At 53.9% G+C, this 20,406-nt stretch overlaps 1 protein-coding gene across 3 annotated transcripts in view; it reads left to right on the forward strand.

The window, feature by feature from the left end:
• The window catches only part of coro7 (coronin 7), a 76,174-nt gene that overhangs the window by 11,116 nt on the left and 44,652 nt on the right, over positions 1–20,406 (forward strand). The window contains exons 1-4 of one of the 3 annotated variants that reach the window (XM_048990320.1): positions 1,506–1,920; positions 2,401–2,459; positions 12,148–12,234; positions 12,391–12,474. In XM_048990320.1, coding sequence (XP_048846277.1) covers positions 12,413–12,474 — 62 coding nt within the window. In that variant the 5' untranslated portion in view covers positions 1,506–1,920; positions 2,401–2,459; positions 12,148–12,234; positions 12,391–12,412. Of the gene's footprint in view, positions 1–944; positions 996–1,505; positions 2,460–12,147; positions 12,245–12,390; positions 12,475–20,406 lie in introns of those variants that run through there. The other 2 variants (XM_048990322.1, XM_048990319.1) reach the window with 2 other exon arrangements.

Raw genomic sequence — 20,406 nt, forward strand, 5'->3', positions numbered from 1 at the left:
CCCTGCCACCTTCTGCATGGAAACATGGAATACATATCAAAATGTGGGTGTGACGTCATCATCCCAGAATATCTCGTCCAGGGGCGGGCGGGGGGGGGATGGCGGGCTTGGTTCAGCCCTGAAGGGTGACAGCAGCCGTACAGACCAGAGTAACAAGATCCCAGTCCCCTCACCCCCCCGACCAGAGGTTAACCTGTGCCGTGATTTAACGCACCACGGAGCTGCCGGCCGGTCCGTTCGTCATGCTCTGCTTAGCTTCCAGGGTCAACAGTCTGCGACCCGTCAGTTCTGATCCAACAAGGGCCCGATTGAGGGGCTGGGGGCCCTAGGGGAAACCAAACCAATTCTCTCGCTTTATTTTAATTTTCTTCTTTTAGGGAGGGGTGGGTCCGTTTCAGAACAAGAAGGAAGTCATAGAGAGAGTTGGAAATATGTCGACCCCCCCAACAACAAGAGGATCTTTATTTTACATGGGATTTTTGCAATACGTTGCTGCCCCAGTACTGCTCTTCAGTGTGGGCTGTTCCTGGCCCCCAGACTCCTCACACCACGGAGCTTTACTCTAGATAAACTGCCTGCCTATTCTCTGCCGATCTGTCGCTCTGCTTCCTCCTGACCTCCGTGAACTAATCAGACACAGATGTGTCGACGTCTCCGGGCTCGTTCTGGCCCGGTGTCCCTGGCCTGAGCTCTGACCTGTTTATTTTAAGGATTTACGGCTCTTGAAAATAGTGCGGCAGAGTTATTTGTTCCCGGATATTCTGCCCATGAAGCAGGTCGCGCTGGGTGTTAGCTTAGCGATACCGGCCGCAGGCTATGCCGCGTGCATGTACCTGTACGGGCCCCGTGATGCATGCTGGGAAATGAGCTGGCATGCTTTTCAATCAGTGCTTGTTGGGTTTCGTATAATGTGTGTGTTTTTGTCTCTTCTTGGTTCTCCTCAGGACAAAAAGCTGCGTGTCTTTGATCCCCGGGCTCAGCTGACGCCAGTTCAGGTAAGCTAGCTTTCTACTCTTTTATCATGATTTTTATTGGGTTTACCTTGCACATGAGCAGCGCCAAGGCCCTGTGGGGGCTAGTCCTTCGCAGCAGGTGACCTAGACCTACGTCTGAGCCAGAGAGCCAGGTGTGTCACCCTGATCGTCACGCGGCGCCGGGCAGCCTGATGGGAGTCCAAAGGTTTGACCGCAGGGAGGGGGGCGCGTAGCACTCGGTATGATGTCACAGGTCCGTGGCTTTCCATAGGTGTCAACGGTACGGTGAGAGAAAAACGGAGCGTGTTCCCTGTTGCCTACTTTTCCCTGGGAGCCTCTTTATTTTCACTTGTTCAGTGCCCCCTCTCTCAGTGGGGGTGTGGCAGTATTGCGCCCAGTGAACCCCCCCCCCCCCTACAATGTTCTGTTGCTTTGATAACAGAAGAAACATTGCTGTCCACCTTGCTATTCTTTTTCTCTCTCTCACTCTCTCTCTCTCTCTCTCTCTCTCAATCCCTCCCTCTTACACTCTCCATCTCTCTCTCCCCCCCTCTCTCTCTACTCTCTCTCCCTCTCTCACTCCCTCCATCTGCACTTTACTGAACAGTCTAGTCCAAATTCCCACAGCTACTTGTTGCTTACTAATCCAATGGGTTGGCCCCCTTTTAAGCCTGATTGTTTGCAAGTTTAATATTGAGTAAAGATTTCTTTATTGGTCTCAGATCACTTTCGGCATCTAACTTCTGCCATCGTTGTCATCGCCGCTGTTCCTTGGGCTGGAGAGGGTTGCCATGGCAGCATCTGTCCAGGCCTGGTGACTCACATGCGGAGGGCGGACGAGTTCGCCAGTTTCGACATGTGTTATCACTTTCGGCGGGTGACGTCACCGACCTCCTCGAGGCTTTCTTAAGCCCAGCCTTATCGGCAACTAATCAAAATCTAAACGGTAACAGATTAAATTGGAATTGCTCATATTTTGTTTGGGATTGTGATGCTGGAGCTGTGCCCTCAGTTTTCTTTTGAGAGAGATGAGCCTTTGTCCGCATCTTAGTGGCCAAAGGTCACATGACTCTATGTGCGTCTGTGGAGCAGAGCTGTGTGGATTCACAGGAAGCTAATGGAAGTCCTGACACTGTACGGTGAGGATTTGCTGGGTCTCCCAGGTCTGAGAGCTGATGGGTTAAAGCCCGTCAGCGTCTTTGTGCCCTGGATCCGGTTCTGCATTCCTTCCCGGCCCGCTGTCGTCTTTGGACCTCATCTCCACTCTATTTTCTCTCTCTCCTCCACTTTCTGAGAGTATTAGAGGTTAGAGAGCAGTATACGCTTTCACCCAAATTAATGTCCTCCCTGCCAAGGAGCAAAAGAAAGCTCTGAGTCTGCATTTTATTTTATTTTATGATATATATTTGTTTGTTCCCCCTGCCAGAGCGGTCTAGGATCATCACAGTTCACGTGCACGACCCGCGGGGCCTGAACCGCATCCAAGTACGTGTCTACCTTCCCGGGTTTGGGCCAATTTGAAGAGTGAAGCTCAGTTTGTCCGTTCAGTTCTGCTTCTTTCAGTTTCTGCGGTAACTGTGCTGCATAATCTCATTTGGCTGCTTTAATGTGGAGCTAAAAAGACAATTCTGGGGATGAAATGCCCTGAAATGCTTGGAATCGGAGCACCATGTCCTTGAGTCCCAGGCCTCATGACTGTGGCAATAAGCCACGTGGCACCCTGACATGCTCTTGGGATGAGGGGCACCTCAGGGAGGTGCTGCCTCTGAAATTCACTTTAACACTCACTGCAGTAACACTCACTGCAGTAACACTCACTGCAGTAGCACTCACTGCAGTAGCACTCACTGCAGTAGCACTCACTGCAGTAGCACTCACTGCAGTAGCACTCACTGCAGTAGCACTCACTGCAGTAACACTCACTGCAGTAACACTCACTGCAGTAACACTCACTGCAGTAACACTCACTGCAGTAACACTCACTGCAGTAATAGTAACTGCAGTAACACTCACATGGTACCAGTGGAGAATGAACCCTCGAAGGCCGTTTACTCGTCTCCCATTTATTATGAATATATTCATCTTGTTTTGATGTTTTGTTTCTTCAGCTGTTTTTTCCCTGACAGCTGTGCACTTTTTACATTCCAATAATGTTTTATTCATTCCCCTATTTTTAATCCACCGTGGGTTGTTTCCTTTTAGCATGTAGCTTAGCATACATCTCTTTTTTTTTTTATATTATGATATTCTCATTTTTTGTCTGGAAGTAAGTTGCAACCAATTTAAAGCATTATACAGTGAAAGCGTATCGGTGCTAATTAATGTAGCATTATTGTTAGTAATTGTATCTGCGAGCTCATGGCTCTGGAGTTCCCTTGTGGGCAAGGCTTAGAGAAACACTGGGGGTGTTGTAGCTGGGACAGCACCCCCCTGTGGATATTGGCTGTTTTTGCTGTAGATGGAGGTGTTGGGTGTGAGTGTGTGGGGGTGGTAGGTCCCTCAGAATTTGTCCTCATGTGGATCCCTGTTGTCACCATTGGTCCCATGTCTGTGTTCCTGTGTTTTTCCGCCTCACCTGCCCAGCTCCTGCGTCTCTGTGTCCCTCCCACGCCTTTGTGGAGTCTCTTCCCATTCCGAGGGTCTCCTCTGTACCCCCAGCCCCCAAGTCCGGGAGGGAGGCGGTCAGCACGGAGGGCACGGTGCCCGAGCATGGTGTGCCTGTGTTACGCCTTGTTAACCTCTGTGTGCGCGCGCACACGTGCGTGCATGCGGGTCTGTGTGCGCGTATGTGTTTTAAATTACAGAGTGGAGAATACTCCTCATAGTTTTGGGCTGCTGCTGGCAGAGGAGATGGAGAATCGCAAACCTCAGGAAAGGGAATATTTTCTGGACTCCAGGGCAGATTTCTCCATTTCTCTTTCCCCTTCTGTCGCTTTTCTGTGAAATCGGAGAGCCCGTGGACGCAGGCTGGGGAGGGAGGGCAGGTCTGGTGACGGCCGCCGACCGATCGGCACATTTCCTCCCGAAAGAAGTGCACAAATGCACCGTCTGTGCCTGGCACGTGAGGTCAGAGTCTCCGGAGCAAAGGTATAAACTAGTTAGCAGCAGGAATTGGAGGGCAGTTGTGGCGGGTTCTTGATTAAAGTTAAATTTGAATAGAGTGGTTTATCGTGCAGGCTGGTGCGGCAGTGGTAAGTGGTGTTTGCCACCAAAAAGCCATGCGTGTGTATTTCCCTGAATGAGAGAAAGTAGTCAGATAAACCAGTGTCTCGTGAACACAGAATTGTTTATGTTTATTCTGTATGCGATTGGCTCCTGGCATGCTATTATGATGTCATAAAGATGAAGGTCCTGCCCACTAGCCCAGGTCTGTTTTGCTGATGTGCCCATAGCCACACTAATCCGATTCTTTGCGCGGGCCTTGTCCTGAGATAAATAAGGAGTTGTGGAGGTATAGGCTCCAGTGCGCCTTGACACATGTCCTCACGCCTGAAAAAATGAGGGAGGACAAAAATGACGGGAGCTGGCGCAGTGAGACACCTGGAGGACAGCGCGTTTCGGCACACAGCAGTGCGTCTATCACCGGCTGTTTCTGTAGGATCCCGTCCAGAGGTTCGCCTTACGCGGAGCGGAACCACAGTGGCGCCGGCGGCTGGCTCGCGGCAGGGCGGGGGCGGGGCGAGGGGGGAGGCTGGACGCCGGTCCTTCCACTGAGCAGGCGCTTTTCACCGCACTCAGCACTTCTTACTTTCCGCAACGCCCGTCCGAGGGTCGCGCGGAGTTCGGCCCGAGAAGCGAATGAGGCGGGGTGCTGCGTCGGCCGTGGCCGGTCCCGAGGGGCATGCGGATTACGGTCCTCAAATACATGCGTGGGGAACCGTGCCGCATTGCGCTTCGGTATCTGTGTCTCCCAGTTATCGTCATCCAGTGAACTTTCCCTGTTAGCAAACTGGGCCAAATCTACCACTAATGTGTCAAAGCTGGTATCGGCCCAGTAACCATGGGGGTCTAAACTGGACCCTGACCCCAGAGCAGCGAACGGACTTTGCTTTCCAGTTCTGTGCTCCCTGAAACTTCTCAATAGTACACGTGGAGAAGGCGGTGGTTGCCATGGCGACCACCTCAGCCATGCCTCCTGCCGGTCTGGAAATTCCCCGGTCTAGTTTTGAGCGTATCTGTAGAAGCCTGTTCTGTATCTCCCTCTCTTCAGTCTCTTTGTCCATTTTATTGCGTCTATTCCGGCATTTCGCTTTTATTCTAACATAGTGCCCAAGGGTCAGATGAGAGACTAGAGTCGGTAGCCTTACCGCGTAACTTCCAGACAGATGCGAAGCCCGGACTCTCTGTCTGCTGCAGTGCTGTGACTGTTAGTGGCATTTTATTAAAATAATGAGCAGCGAGAACCAAACTGCCTGCCGTTTGTTCTAAATCCCCGTAACCGTAACTGGGACAGCTCGGGGACATTGGGAATGGTTCTCGGTAAAAATAAGTGACATTTAATTGGATCAAGCAGGATAAATACAGGTTATAGGAAGTAACTTCACAGCTTTGGGTGCTTTCTTTCGTAAGGATGTAAGATTTTAATACTCCTCACTTTACAGTGGTCCATAGTAACGTCAGTCCTGGTTTCGCTTTTGTTTATTTTGTTTGTCAAGCTGAACTGCTTCTCCATGAGGGCTTCACCCAGAACGACCTCCTGGGGTCTCCCTGGACCTCCCTGGGCCTCCTGGGGCCTCCCTGGACGTCCCCGGGGCCCTCCGGCTGCGTCCCTCCCGTGCACCTGGCCTGCACTTCATAGCCTCTGCCTGAACCTGCCGCTGATTTGAAAGATGAATAAAAAGCTTTTCCATTCTGGAGCAGCTTTATGGTGGAGCTGGACCAACTGTCTGGAAGCCCACTCATTCTGCTCAGTTAGCGCGGCCGCTAATGCTAGCCAGATGCCCCCCCCTCACTCCTCCTGGTCTGCTCTGACAAATGGTTTGTCCCCCCCACCCCCCACTGTATTTCGTTGATTCATGTTGTCCCAGTTTGCCTGGGACAACCAGCAGGGATCCCCACATGCGACCGAAGCCAGGCTGCTCCTTAACGCAATCGGGGCCAGACTGGTCCTTAACACGATCATGGCCTGCCACGACCTGGGCCAGGCTGCTCCTTAACATGGGACCCCCCGCTCACAATAAGGAGTAGCCTGGCCCCTGACGCACTGAACAGAGCCGTCATCCAGCACGTTGGCCTGGGGTCAGGGTCTCTGAAGGTTGCTTGGACCTGTTTGGAGCGTAAAGATATCAGGGGGTGCCCCAGCCTTAGAGGGGTTCCAGCCGCATCGGGGGCCCAGGTGTAGGGGGCCCCAGCCTTAGAGGAGCTCTAGCTGCAGATTTTGTCCTCACTCAGTCCCTGCTTCATCCCCGACAGCGGAGGATGTGGGGGCAGTTAAGGGCGTCTGACAGGGGGTTGGGGTTAGCACAAGGAGAATGGCGTAGTGCTGAGCCTGGAGAGGCAACGAGCTAATGGCTTTGGGAGGCAGCTGAGGCTGGGGGCCAGCCGCCCGGCGCACAGAGCATAGCACATGCGTGCCATGTCCTGTGCTCATTAGCACGGCCGCAGCCCGGGGACCCTTTATTACGAGCTCATTAAGTACGCAAGCACATGTGCCAGCCACCTGGGCCATGTCCGTGACGTGGCGCTTGGTCATTGGTGCTCGTCACCGCCAGTCACACCACTTGAGCGCTTGTCCCTCCTCTTTCTCCCAGAGCACAAGATGGAGGAGGAAAGGCGGTGGAGAGACCGCCCGAGAGGTTTGGGGAAACCGTGGAGCAGTGTGATGCTGACAGCTGCTTTGGGGGGCGGGGGGGGGGATTCTTCACAGAAATATTTGTGTAATGTTCTCCTGGGAGGAGAGCAACGCAAACAAACACATAAATGGAGACATATCGGGGTGTGTGCTGGTGTTTTTACACAAGTGACCGATGGCTTGGCCTGTTTTCTTTAAGGTCTTCTGTTAGTTTACAGTTTGATGAGCCTAGTTTGTACATTCATGGTCCGGCCAGCTTCCCGTGTCCACAGCTGACATCAAAGCAGCGGCCTGTGTGCTCCGAATCTTCTGGATGGTCTGAAGGACTGAGGCGACTGAGCTGGTAGGGCTCTGTAGCTGCAGAGAGGCAGCAGCCTGAGGCCCCGTCCTGATCACGCCCATTTTGGTCGTCGCCCCAGCTCTCCTGCGTCACCAACCCGCATGCGCGGGACCGTGGTTGGATGTGTTGGTTTGGACCTCCTGCATTGTTGCCGCTGTTTATCTAATGGCGCCGTGCCGCTGTTGTGGTCATGCTGCCCTGCGGACGTTCGAGCGCCGCTCGCCACGTGCTCCCACCGCCTTCTGGGGCACCCGGGCCTGTCCACAAAATAATATAGGAAAATTTCAGCTGAAAGAAAATGTGTATTTATAGCAAATTTAGCGTTTATGAAAGGGTATTTTGTGAGGCTGAGTGTTTCTGCAGGCGCGACGTGTGCCGAGCTGGACCTTAGTCTCCATACCGATTGGCGCCAGTGTTGGCATTCCGGATATCTCGGGTTTTCCGGTTGCGACGTACGGAGGCCCTCGTCTGCTCCCCTGCGGAACACCGGTCCGGAAAGGGCGTGTCTGATGGTGTGTGACTCTGCAGTTATTCGGTGTATTAGGGATGCTTCCATTGGCTCGGGATGGGGGGTCCGCTTAATGCAGCCATCTGAACGGGTCCTATAGCTGACATGCCTGTCCTGTGTGTGGTGGGGGGGGGGGATTTTTGGGACACACATGTCACGGCACAATGTCTCCTGTGCTTTTCCAGAGTTCTTTATATTTTATGTTTATATTTGTCTGAGAACTTGCCTGCAAGAAGTAGCATGACGAAGGTCAGGAATTCTAACCCTAACTTATAAGATGAGGCGTGTTCCCAGAAGACATCAGTAAAACCCCGTTGGTCCCAGTAAGGCTGTTCAAAGCAGTTTGTGCTTGCTTGCTTGCTTGCTTGCTTGCTTTGCTTGCTTGCTTGCTTGCTTGCTTCAGGGGTATCCAGCTTCACGAAGCACCCCCTGCACACAGCATGCATATAGGGGGTAGGCACCTCGAAAAAGAAGTTTTATCTATCTAACCATCTTCGAACCGCTTACCCTGGACAAGGTTAGGGTGGAAGATATTTATGTTTTAGTAAATGACATTTAATGGAAGCTTCATGAAAAGTAGGTTGTCTTTGTTCCCCGTCTCGTTTGACATGGGAATTCCATTAGCTTTCTCACTGTCAGAAGTGTCCCTGTTTTTTCACGCTCAGGTGATTTCCTCGGCAAATCGGCATCCGGTATCGGGTTGCGCCCCCCCCCCCCCATGTACTAATAAGGGCACCGCGGTTGCCGTGCGACCCATGTTCCTTCCCACCTTTTGGCCCCACCAGTGTCGCTAGACGGGCGTCTCGGAAGCGCAGCCACTGAGATCCGATGTCCCTGGTCATACCGCGGGTTGGAATGTGTGCGTGTGCATGAGCTGTCCCTGTCAGGCTGGGCCCGGGCTGGGTGCTATTTCCGAAATCGCGGCATTAACGTGGTGAAAAAACATGAGGCGACGTGCGGAGGCATTCCGGAAGGCGACCGTGTCTGTCTAACACCACTTCCCACCAGTGTTGGTTATCTCCGCAGGAAATATTTTTACTTTATAATTTTCTATTTAAATATTGCTGCACATCTGAATTCTTTTTTAGAGTCTCGGATAAGGGTCGCGTGAGGGGAACGTGCCCGTTTAATGTCGGTGTGCAGATGGACATGCCGCAGCTGCCCGAGCTGGTGCCGGGAGCCGAAAGCCGACACCGGCAAGGCAGTGTATGGCTAAAATGTAGGGTGAGGGAGTGAGGGAGTGAGGGAGTGAGAGTGTGGCGCATGGGAGCATGAGAGCGTGGCGAGTGAGAGAATGAGAGCGTGAGAGCTTGAGAGCGTGGCGCAGAGTGCTGGGTGTCATGGCCGCTGTCCGCCCGTGCCGCATTTCAGCAGCTTGTGAACAGAATGACCTCGTCATCACCCCCCTCTTCTCGGCAGACACGTTTGACCCATTTTTCTCTGCTGTTTAGATTACGTGCCTGTCAGGTGGACAGCTGCCTGAGGTCTTGGGCGGCCGTGGCCACCTGCGGCGGGAGTTGGAAAGGGGGGGTGTGTGTGACTGTGACAGTCACAGTTAGGCCTTGGCTCATTATACACTTGAGTTGTATGGCTGTGTAACGTCACTGACCCCACGTGGCTCAAATCTCTTATCACTATTACCCCTCACCGTCCTGTGCTGTGTCACATGGGTCATTTTTGAAAAGTGTCCTGAGAGGAACTGGCCATCTCTGTTCTTCAGAGGCCGTCGCTCATGTCTCAGCCTGGTCAGGGAGCAGATGGACCGGTGCTGCCACCGTTTGTGGATGGGCATGTCACCTTCACAGCGCGGCCCCCAAACGTCCCGGAGAAGGCCCCTCTTCTTATTTTCCCCCACAATCCTTCATTTTCTCCTGGTTTTTCTCAGGAAATCTGTGGGAATATTCTGCAGGAAAAAAATCCAAAAACAACATGAAAAAATAAAAATTTGGATAGCACATTTAATGCTGGATAATACATAAACACACACACACAGCTGCACACACAATGTTTTGTTGTAGGCATCGCTTGACTAGGGGGGGGGGTGGTTAATGTGCTGGGGGGGGGGGGTTTGGGATGTGTTACTCAGAAGGTTCGCTGTGAGCTGTGCACAGAGACACCCCATCATTCCCATGTTCCCCTGGACCCCCTCCCCAATCAGCATTCTGGAACTTTCCACTGTCAGAGACTTTGTGCCATGAATGTGCTATCTTCTCAAACCTGCCGTCCTCGTTTACAAACTTGATTACCGTGCTTTAGCCATGTGTGCCAGAGGAAGGCTGTGTCCAGGTGATGGTACCACCTTCTGCCCCAGAACGCTTTCCCCTGTGTCACAGAAGAGCAGTTCTTATACCCATGCATCTTCTGGGTTCTCCTGACGTTCTCGTCTTCATTGGTTCTTCTGACATTCTTTATTAGTTTTTATTTTTTTTATTTTTTATTGGTTTCTTCTGACATTCTTCATTTGTTCATTTCAGTTCCTTTGACGTTATTTCTCCAGACGTTCTTTACCGGCTGTCCTGACGCGGCGAGCCTCGCGATGTTGATGCCGCAGGTGTTCCATCTGCGTTCCAGCCTCGTCGCGTGGTTTGCGGTGCCCAGAGTGATGCTGATGGAGGGGGGGGGGGCGGCATTAATCCACCCTGCCTCCCCCAGTTGAAAAGGAGCCACGAGCAAGGGAATGAAAGGGAGGGTTTTGTGGTGGTGGTGAGGGGGGGGGGGAAGGTGGCGGGGGGCTGGAAGATGTTTCCAATTATCGTGGAAAACGTCGTCCTTGGCGAGAGAGGAAATGAGGAAATAAAATGCCCAGATTGCTTGGACTTTCTTTGCCTGTCATTTTTAAAATCTACTGTCTCAGCTGAGTCTGCTTCCCTCATCAGGCCTTCGCCGGCTATGGTGGGAGAGCTGGGGCCAGTCGGGGTGGCATCTGGGTACCAGTGTGCAGAGGGGGGCAGACGGAATAGAGAGAGAGGCCTCCATGCGGCCCGGTCCCGATGGTTCCGTATGTAGACTTGCGGATGCTGGATCTGGCTTCTGGTGGGAACCTCAACGTTCTCTAACGTCTTTAGCGCTTCAGCCCACCTCCCCCCGCCCCCCCCCCCCCCCCCCCCCCTCCCCCCCCGTCCCTTGCTGCGATTACTGTGAGATCACCGTCCATCCGTCTGCCAGTCACTCCATTTCCCTCTTTTTTTTTATCGGGTTTCTCCGTCTCTTCTGATGCTCCTGTTTTGGCCCCTTACTCAAACCCCCCTTGGGCCCCTGGAGCACGTTACTCCTCACCACAGTTCCCAGTCCTCGTTCCAGGGCTCCTTGTGGTCCTCCCCCCCTTTTTCCATCCCAGCTCCCCTATGCAGATTTTTCCTTACTCTGGAACCTGTCATTAGTGGAAACCAGTCGCACGTCCAGGTTCTTAACCGCAAATACTGTGCTAAAACTTTCAGGCATGCCTCTGAACCCGGAGCCTTCTGATCTCCCGCCCGGTGCCCCGGGTTTTCGCAGTGTGGCCCCCTTCCTCTCTCACCCACCGCACCCTCCCTCACATGGCAGGCTGGCCCTCGGGGGCCCCTCCTGGCCCCCTGGATCGCTCATCCCACTTTCATGCTGCTTTTCTCATCGTGACACCCGTTGTCTTTCCAACATCTTCATCTTTGTTTGCTTCCTGGAATCTGGTTTCCCCTCCCCCGGGGCAGCAGGGATCCGGATCCTGGGGTAATGTTTACGCTTCGTCCGTCGTGCCCGCCGGCTCTCGGGTTTCACGCTAGCACCTCTGAAGGGCTCCCCGCCGTCCCTGATAAATACCAGCTATCCCGCGTGTTGAATAGTATTTTGTTCCATCACTAAGAAAAACACAGTGGCTGCCTTTGGCTGCGCTTATGCCGGGTGGAAAGCAGGGGGCCTGGCAGCCGGGACCTGTAGCAGGGGGGGTTAGGGCAGCTTTCAGTGAGTTGGGGGTCCCTTGGTTGGCAGATTCTGCCCCCACAATGATTAACTAATGTTCTTATAAGTGCTGGGAGATTATCGTGTGAGAATTATAGGGAAGAGCAGATTAAATGCACTTCTGAGTTCCCAGGTGTCCCTTGGCGTCCTGTTCACCTAGTGGCGGACAGGGGGATTACTGCATCACAGCTAAGGTTCCACAGTGATGACATCACAGCGTAACGTGCCGCCCATGCCCAAACGTGTGCCCGTGTCTGGAAAAAACGACGCTGGAATTTTATCGGAAATGTCTGGCAGTCTATGATGGTTTTGCCAGTTGATGGAGGGTACTTCCTGTTTCGTCCCAATGATTCTGCTGGCCTGCTCTGGCTAATTACCAGTACAGGCATTAGCCTTGTCCTCCTGTGCAACTCTGGCTCCCTGTTGGGTGGGGTGTAGGGGGGGCGCTGGCCGCCTCCTGTAATCCCGCGGAACGGGACTGGGAAGACCCCAGTCTTCCCAGTTCCAGTCTGTATGCTCTGGCAATGTAGAATGACAATAATGCTGAAATGAATTCAGTGATGTGTGTGAGCATCTCTTTGACCTGCCACTCTTCCTTCAGAGCGCTGTGGCCTTTCAGACCAACAAGGAGTCTCGTGTTCTCTGGGTCAGGGATTCGGACTACATCCTGACCACCGGCTTCAGTCAGGTGAGAAGAAGCAGCCCCCGTCCTCTACTTCCTGTCCAGGGAGCGTCTTTGTCATCTGACAGTGTCACTGTTATGTTCTGCTCGCCTGTGACATCATCATGGCGAGCCACATTAGGCTGGGCTGGAAGCTGTGTGATGATGTCATTGTGTTTCTAGGTGCGGGAGAGGGGAGGTGAGGATGTGGGACAGCAGGAAGCTGGGATCCTCGGTCGGCTCCTCGTCTCTGGGAACTTCCAGCGGGTAAGACGATCCCCTGCGCTCCAGCGGGGGGCACCGGGCTGTGGGTGGGCTTTTCTCTGCGCCACCGTGGACGGGCCTGTTTGTCAGTGTGAGGGGAGGTCAAAAGTCCTGTATATTTAGAATTTTTGTTGGTCCAAACTGTAAAGAGAGGCCCCGCACATTCCAGAATTTTCCCTGCCGCTCTTTATCGACGGGATTTGTCTGCACACTGGAGGCCGTCGTGCAGGCTGAGTGCCCCCCCCCCCCCCCCCCCCCCCCCCCCCCCCCCCCCCCCCCCCGATCCCATTCAGGAACCTCACTGAGGGAGCCTCAGTCTCCCCCTTCCCCAGGATACATGGGTACTATAAACATGGGCTCCTACACAACACTCTGGACGGGGGGGGTCAAGGGGCAGCGGTGCACTGTGGTTCCACCGCAGTTCCAGCGGTGGTTCTGAACACGTGTTCGGCTCAGGGTTCGGAGGGTTCGGAGTCCTTGAGGAGATTTATAATGCACCCCGCCCCCCCACCCCGAAGCACTGTGCTAAGAAAGGCATTTGACTGTGACGGGTGTTGCCTGGAATGTTCTTTAGCCAGATTGTGTGTCGTCTTCTTGACACGTTTAGTTTACACATTGGGACGGAAACATCACCATGGTCAGCTCACCCCCCCGCACTGCGACAGGAACACGGGAGTCTGTCCGTCTCCTAAAACCCGTGACCTTTCCCGGCGGGGCCCTGCAGGGGGGGGTGTTTGTATGCTGTGTGCCGACGAGCTTGAATGCAGAAAGCACAGTGCTGTTTGCATTGATGTTTTAAAATGCGCCCAAAATGAGCGTGCTGAGGACCTCCCCCCTTGCACTAAGGAACCCCCCCCCCCCCCCCCGCACCACCACCCAGCAGGGAAACGCACGTCTTTTCTTAGCTGTTTGTTATTTGAGCTGAACTCACCGGTGCTGTGCAAAAGGGCCCTCTCACGTCCCCTGTTCCTTTTGCCCCTGTCTCCCCGTTCTGGGGGGGGGGGGGGGGGACGGCGGGGTAACAGCCGGAGCCTTCCCCCCTGAGCAGCCCCCAGCCTCCCTGTTGGAGATGAAGTTTGACTTTGGATAAGGTTTGACTGTGAAAGGGCCCTTGTTTACCCTTCAAATATTGATTTGCCTGTCAGCCCGCAGTGAAAAGGTTACCAGTGTGAAGGTTTTTATTTTTTTTCCTTGCCTGCTTTTGTCCATCCGAGTGCCTGTCACTCAGCTGTGCTGTGGGACACTTTCCGAGGCGTAATTATTATTATCGGTATTCCTGAACCCTGGCTGGCAGCCCGTGCCAATCCGCCGGGCACCACGCAGCTGTAAAAGCACCCAGCTGTCTTCTGCTAAATACCTGATTTGATGTCTGCACACGTTTTACCAAATGGGTGGGGCTGGAATTAGGTTTATTACCAGCCCCCCCCACCACCATTCATGGCCTCTTCCCCCTCCCCCATCCCCCCACCCTTTTTCTCTATCCAAGATGAGGTTTCACCTCCACAGTCCTTCCTTTGCCAGTAGGGGGCGATGACTAACTCTCTGAGAAACGACAGCTGGCTGCTTGAGGCCATTTTTTTTTTTATTGGATAAATTAATTCATAAACATCGACCTCATCTTGTATAAACTTCCCCTTGCCATTGTCATGTGTTTTGAATAACTTTTTTTGTTAATATGACGTTATCTGGTTTAAGCTACAGGCTTTGTCCATTAACCTAATTGTACGGAAACTCTCCTGATTTTTGTGTGAAATGTCACTGCGTAACACTGCAGCCGCGCACCTACAGCCCCGCATTTCCTCCGCTTTCTTGCGATGCCGATACATGCAGCTCGTGTGGATTGGTGTCTGTAAACCGTTACGTATCATAGCCTCCCAGCCAAGATGTCTCCTGCCCCATGGCCTGCTGGGATAGGCTGCAGGCTCACAGCACCCCTGCCCTGTAAGATCAGTCCTGAGAAACGGAGGGATGGGAACCGGCGACTGTTGCCGAGTTAATTTGCCTGACGGAGAAGCGAATCCTTCGCTTGAGCTGTCCTTGAACGCTCCGATCTGCATCGGTCTGTAAATCTGGCGTTTTCCGTCCGGGTGCTGCCACGGACAGCCGCGAGGGCGTTGAGCGTGAGCCTGGGCGCAGAGACGCCAGAGCGAGCTGGTGGGTGAGGGCTGCGATTCCAGAGCGAGTTTGGCAGAGTCGCCGTTACATGATCTGTTTGCACCGGAGCCGTTCGGCTGAGGAGTTAATGAGGCGAAGGCTGTTAATAATAGAGAGTGATGCCCCCCCAGGGTAACTGCAGGTTATCATGCTGCGATAAGATCCGTGACCCTTTTCTGTTTCCGCGGGGGCCCTCGATAACAGTCTTGAACTTTGGCAAACAATGGTGCGGCTGTCAGTGCAGCGTGCCCGCCTGCTTTTCTCAGGGCCGCTGACCAGGCTCCGACACAGGGCCCCGTGCCGATTTTGACATTTCAGACTGAAGGTTGTTGTTCTGGTGACAAATGCAAGCCCACGCCGGCAACGGCGTGTAGGGGAATAAAAAAATAAATAAAAAAACATCCGCATTTGTATTCCTTCGGTGCGTCTGGAAGGCAGATGGATCTGCTCGAGTTTGTTTAAAGTTAAACGCGGAGGGAGTGTTGGGCTCCTTCAGAGCATTACATCATGGAGCACCGTGCGGGTTCCTTCAGGGCTCAACTGAACGAAAACGGGCCAAGTGTTGTTTTTTTTTTTTTATTATTTTTTTCCAAGTTGAAATCAAGCCCCGGGGTGGGGGGTAGGGTGGAGCTCGCAGAGGGTAACTGAGCCGCCCCTTTTACATTTTAAAGGCAGATTTTCATCCCGACTGGAGCCCTGATTCACTCCCCCCCTACCCCCCCCCCCCCCGTCCTTCTATAAACATAATTGTAATGGGTTTAATGGGCTATTCTGGCCCAGTTGCAATCAGTGAACTTTACAATTTGGTTCAATTGCAACCAGCTTTCTAAGTAAACAGAGGCAGCGTCACAGCAGTCGTTACTGGGGGGGTGGGGGGGCGGTATTTCCTGTCGAGGCCTTTCCCTGTGGACCCCCACAGCACAGGGCTGTCAGTCCCGTGGGGGGGGGGGGAGATCATAGCAGGGTCTGCAGCTGGCCGTGGAGCGTTTGTGTTTCCGTGCTTCGCCCTGAGAGAGCAGAGGGACACGTGTGGCGCGTGCAGCCGCAGCCAGGGGGGGTGGGGGGGCTCCTATCAGCCACCGCCTCGGTAAAGCAGCCCCTTCAGCCTGCATGGACTGCATGATGTGCAGATGAGCCCCCTAAGATCAGACACAGATGGGGGCATATTCACTGATATTCACTGTCCGGGGGGGGGGGGACTCCAGTTTGGGTGACCACTGTGAACTGTGTTTCTCTCTTAATTAAGGCTGGGGGGGGATTGATTTTCTTTTACTCCTGGAGTCTATTTTTTGGGTGGATTGCGGCAGCAGTCATTGGGGTGTAATTGATCCAGACCACTTTAATCAGGGGGATTGAGGAAGTCCTTCTGCAGCAAAGGGGGGCCCTGTTTGGGGGCATGGCTCCCCTGCACCCCCCCCCTCCCCAAATGGAAATCAAAGGCAGTCATGTTACACAGCAGCTGGACTGGCTAGGAGAGCAGAAGGGGGGGTTCTGTTTACCTTTGGCATGCATCCGCCACCATTGGGTCAGAGTTTTCCTGCGCATTTCAGCACTTTTGCAGTCTGTCTTTTGGTGACTCAAAAAACACTGCGTATGACCTGCATCGCAGTAAATGCATTGTTGCGGTGGCAGGTGCTAAAAACACCATATGCCACGTCTCCGTTCCCCGGCAGGGCGGTGAAGGAACCATCCGGAGAGCTGGGCGTCGGCTCCGCTGCCAGGGGATTTTTCCTGAAATGTATCCTCCCTAAAGGACGGCACCATCCTCACCGAGCATGCATCGGTCCTCACGGCCGCTGGAACACGTCCGAATCCGTCCCTGCAATGTCCATTAGGTGCCTTTCGACAGGGAGTGATGGAGTTTTCATCGTCTGGAAACTCAGCCGGCTTGGCTTAGTTCATCCTGCATGGGTCCTTTTGCACGTCCCTCATCGTGTGTGTTAACTTCCCCTAGATTGGCAACCTGTCGTTTTTATGATGAAGTGAAACTGGAAATTTCATGTGTTGCCCCCCCCCCCCCCCCCCCCCCGCCAGATTTAACCGCTATGGCATGAAGACTGAATGTGTTTGGCCTACCTGCAGTTACGGTTGGAATCTTGATATGAAATCGCTGGGTCCCATTGTGCGTGTGGTAACTCAGGTCCGGTGCTGGGCCCGGCCTGGGGGGTTGGTGTGATGCGCTGTGAACCGGTAGCTCTGCTGCCATGCCCACACGTGTGGGGAGGGTGAGTTTGCACCTGCCTAGGTGCTCTGCCTTTGCACACTACAGGTCACATGACCTGGAAAAGTCCCCACCATTTTGAGGACTGGAGTGGGGAGGCTGTGTTCTGATGTCAGCCCAAATGGCTAGAGGTCTCCCACAATCCTTTGGTTCTCATTAGCTTCCTAGAGTAAGCAGAGCGCTGCACCTGTGTGTAGTTCACCCACCCCCCCCTCGATAAGCTGATTCAGAGGGTGGGAGGCTCCCCACTCAATTTCAGCCGCCCTCTTCATTTGCCCAAGCTGTTTTGGGGGGAGAGAACAAACGAGTGAGAAAAATAGTTGCCCTTGCCTGTCTGGTCTCCAGGGAGACGCCATAGCGACAGCAGCACCTGCCCGCCGAGTGCGCCCAGGGCGCTTAACGAGATTAAAAACTTCATCAGGACTTAATGGGGGGGGGGGGGACTCCCTGATTATCAAAGGGACAGGAACAAGGGAGCGGCAGAGGGAAAGGTCCTGCTCCGTCTCGCCGGGGCCAGTGGGGAAGCTGGGGGGGGGCACTCTGCGTATTCCCTGTGCTTGAAGAGCCCTTTACAGGGCTGGAGTGTATCCATGGAGACGTAACCATGGAGACAAAGGCAGAAAGATGTATCCGCGGAGACGTAACCAGGGAGGTGCCTCGTGTAGGTGCCATGTTTAGGGGGCGCGGTGCCGTGTGGACGTGGGGCAGGAGGCGTCCTGAAGCCGCCTGACCCCCATAAGCCCCCCGATACTAACATGTTAAGCCTCTTGACCTTTGACCCTTCTCCCCCACCCCTGTCCCTGTTACAGCTCCCCTCTGACAGACAGTGCTGCCCGCCCTCACTGAGCACAGGTGTCCCTCTCATGGAGGGGGGGAGGGGTGTGCATTCCTGTAGTCCAGCCAAATGCCGGGCCGGGGGGCCAGACGTGTTTCAGCCAATACCCGTTAGTGCTGACAGCCCCGAGTGAGTGATCTCGACACGCCGTAAATCTCCCCGAAGCGGCAGGACAGGCCGGGGGGGGTTAAGAACTCCTCCACATTAAACACCATTGTTTTCCCCTGTACATATGTTTTATGTGAAGGGACTGGCAGATTGACCTTTTAGTCTGTCTCTTATCCTGGCTTTTCAAGGTAAATATCAGCCTCCGCTGAACAGCGACGCTTCCTGGCGCGGCGGTGAAGGACGCGGCCGCCTGGCTGTCAGCAGTAACGTGACGGCTGAGCGTAATGGTGCTGTGCGAGCAAAACAGGAAGGCGTCGTCATTTATGTTCTTTAAAAAAAATCATGGTCGCTCGCTACTGGCCACAGCTAATTAGGAACTCTAGGTCAGGGGTTTTCTGCTCCAGAACCTGCTCCATAGGGAGTCAGACCTGATCTCAGGTTAGGTTGGGCACCATTTTGGCCACTTCTCCCTCTCCGTGTGCTTCGCATTCACCTTCATGTCCTACTCTGGCCAGAGGAGGTGAAGCTGCTTCACATCCGCTCACACGCGGCTGCCCGTCAGGCACACACTGCTCGCTCGCTGTCGCTCTCATTTCCAGGAGGAGGAGGAGGAGGAGGAAGATGAGGAAGGCATATGAGGGAAATAATACAGGCAGGCCCTTCATCATGCCCCCGCTAAGGTGGACGGAGCTATAACAGAGTGTTTGTTGGCAGGGGGCTGCCTCCCTGTTGCTGCGGGGTCAGAGTTCATGGCTGTGGGTGAGAGGTCAAAGGGAAGCCGGCCTGTGGCAGAGCAGCTGCTTAAAGTCGGCATTGTTAATGGCGCAGGTGTGGGGGGGCGGTGTGGGCCATGCCCTTGGACATGGACGGACTCTCCTTTCAGCACCGGAGTCCTGAACGGCACCAGTGTTGCCGTCTTACTGAATGACTTTGGTCTCTATGGTCTTTAGCTGCCCCAAGACACAGAGATATAGCTGCTGAAGGAAAAAGATCCTCTATTTCCCACTGCAGGCCTCAGGTTCGCTCCTTCACTATGGTTCTGACCTCATGGATTAGGAATCAGCCAATCTGGTCCTGGAGTGATGCAGGCTGAGTCCCGCCGGGGGCAGTAACCGCGGCAAGGGGGCGTGTGCAGTGCTGATTGGAGGAGGGGCCTGTCAGTCTTAGCCTCGAGGAGCACGAGAATATATACATCATGGCCATAAAACAGCCTCGTTTTCCAGCGCGGAGCTGGGAGCCATTAAGTCGTGGGGTGATGCTGCTTCGGCTGCTGGGCGCGAGATGGGTTTGGGGAACGTGAAAGCGAGATTTGTTTTTTTTTTTTTAAGATTAAACTTTTTTTCCTTTTTAACTTCTTCCGACAAATTATACGCAGATGCGCCATAAGGCAGGCCAGGCTGGGCATGGTCTCACCCCCGCCCACCCGTCCTGTTCTTCGAAGGGGGGGGGGGGGGGATCCCATAATGTGTCGTTCTCCCTGTACTAGAATATTTAAGATCCAGATGGTTCTGAAAGTGTCTGGCGGAGCTGAGGTCGTGAAGGAATGCGGGCTGTGCTGTCCTCTCCGGCTACCCCCCCACGTATGCAGTGCGCGGCTCAGGGGGTTCGGACGCTGTGCCAGTGACTGGCAGAGTGATGTCACCGTCGAGCCCTTGAGTGAGACCCTTACCCCCAGTAGCTACGGGGACTGTCTGACCCCGCTGGCTGTCGTACGACGCTGTGGATGAAAACCTAAATGTCTCCCTTCACCGTCAGCCAGGTCGCGGTGCATTGGGGACGATCCCGCCTCGGGTGTCTTGGCATGAGTCAGCCTGGAGGGGAAACAGTGCGGGGTATTAGCCACCCATCAGCCGGGGGGGGGAGGGCAGAGGGGTCTCAGTCACACTTAATTCAGCACAGATGACCCACCACCCACACCATTCTCTCATTATTTTCAATTTCAGGTAATAACAGATTACCCCCCCCCCCATTCAGACCGGCTTTCTCCTTACAAATGAGGGCCACATCTGGGGTCTCCGCCAAGCTGACAGGCTCATTCGGCATATTCTGGAAGCTGCCTTGCCTTCATTTGCCCCCCCACCCAACCCCGGGCCTCCAAACACTGCCGTTCTGGTCCAGCCCCCTTGGTTCCCGTTGCCTCCTTTTTCTGCTCCAGCAGCACCCCCCCCCCCCACCCAAAACAGCTTCAGGGCTTATTACCTTTGAACCCCCTCCACTACAAATCTGTGGTTTGGCCGGGGCAGTCTGGCTGATGAGGAGCCCCCCACCCATCAGTGACTGCGATCAGGTCCGGACGACTGTCTGCTACAGTCACAGGTAGAAGAGGACAGCCGGAGTGTTGACATGGCGACAGCTGTTCCTGATCTGCCTGCCTCTGGGTTTTATCGCATTGTCTTTGGCAGAATGTATCTCGGTTTAGCAAAGGAAACTGGGGCAGAAAACAATCCCTAGCTCAGAAAAATATTTACTCAGCGGCAATTTAGAGAGGAATTTGTGATGTTAGTTTAAAAAATGTGCACTGTGAGTCACAATGGGTTCTTTAAGTCGCTCGGATTGAGTGGCGGCGCTGGAGCCAATCCAACGCCTGGGTTCTGTAAACCTCGCCAATGAAAGGGCC

Source organism: Brienomyrus brachyistius, chromosome 22 (genome assembly GCF_023856365.1).
Source record: "Brienomyrus brachyistius isolate T26 chromosome 22, BBRACH_0.4, whole genome shotgun sequence".
In the NCBI taxonomy this organism is placed as follows: domain Eukaryota; kingdom Metazoa; phylum Chordata; class Actinopteri; order Osteoglossiformes; family Mormyridae; genus Brienomyrus; species Brienomyrus brachyistius.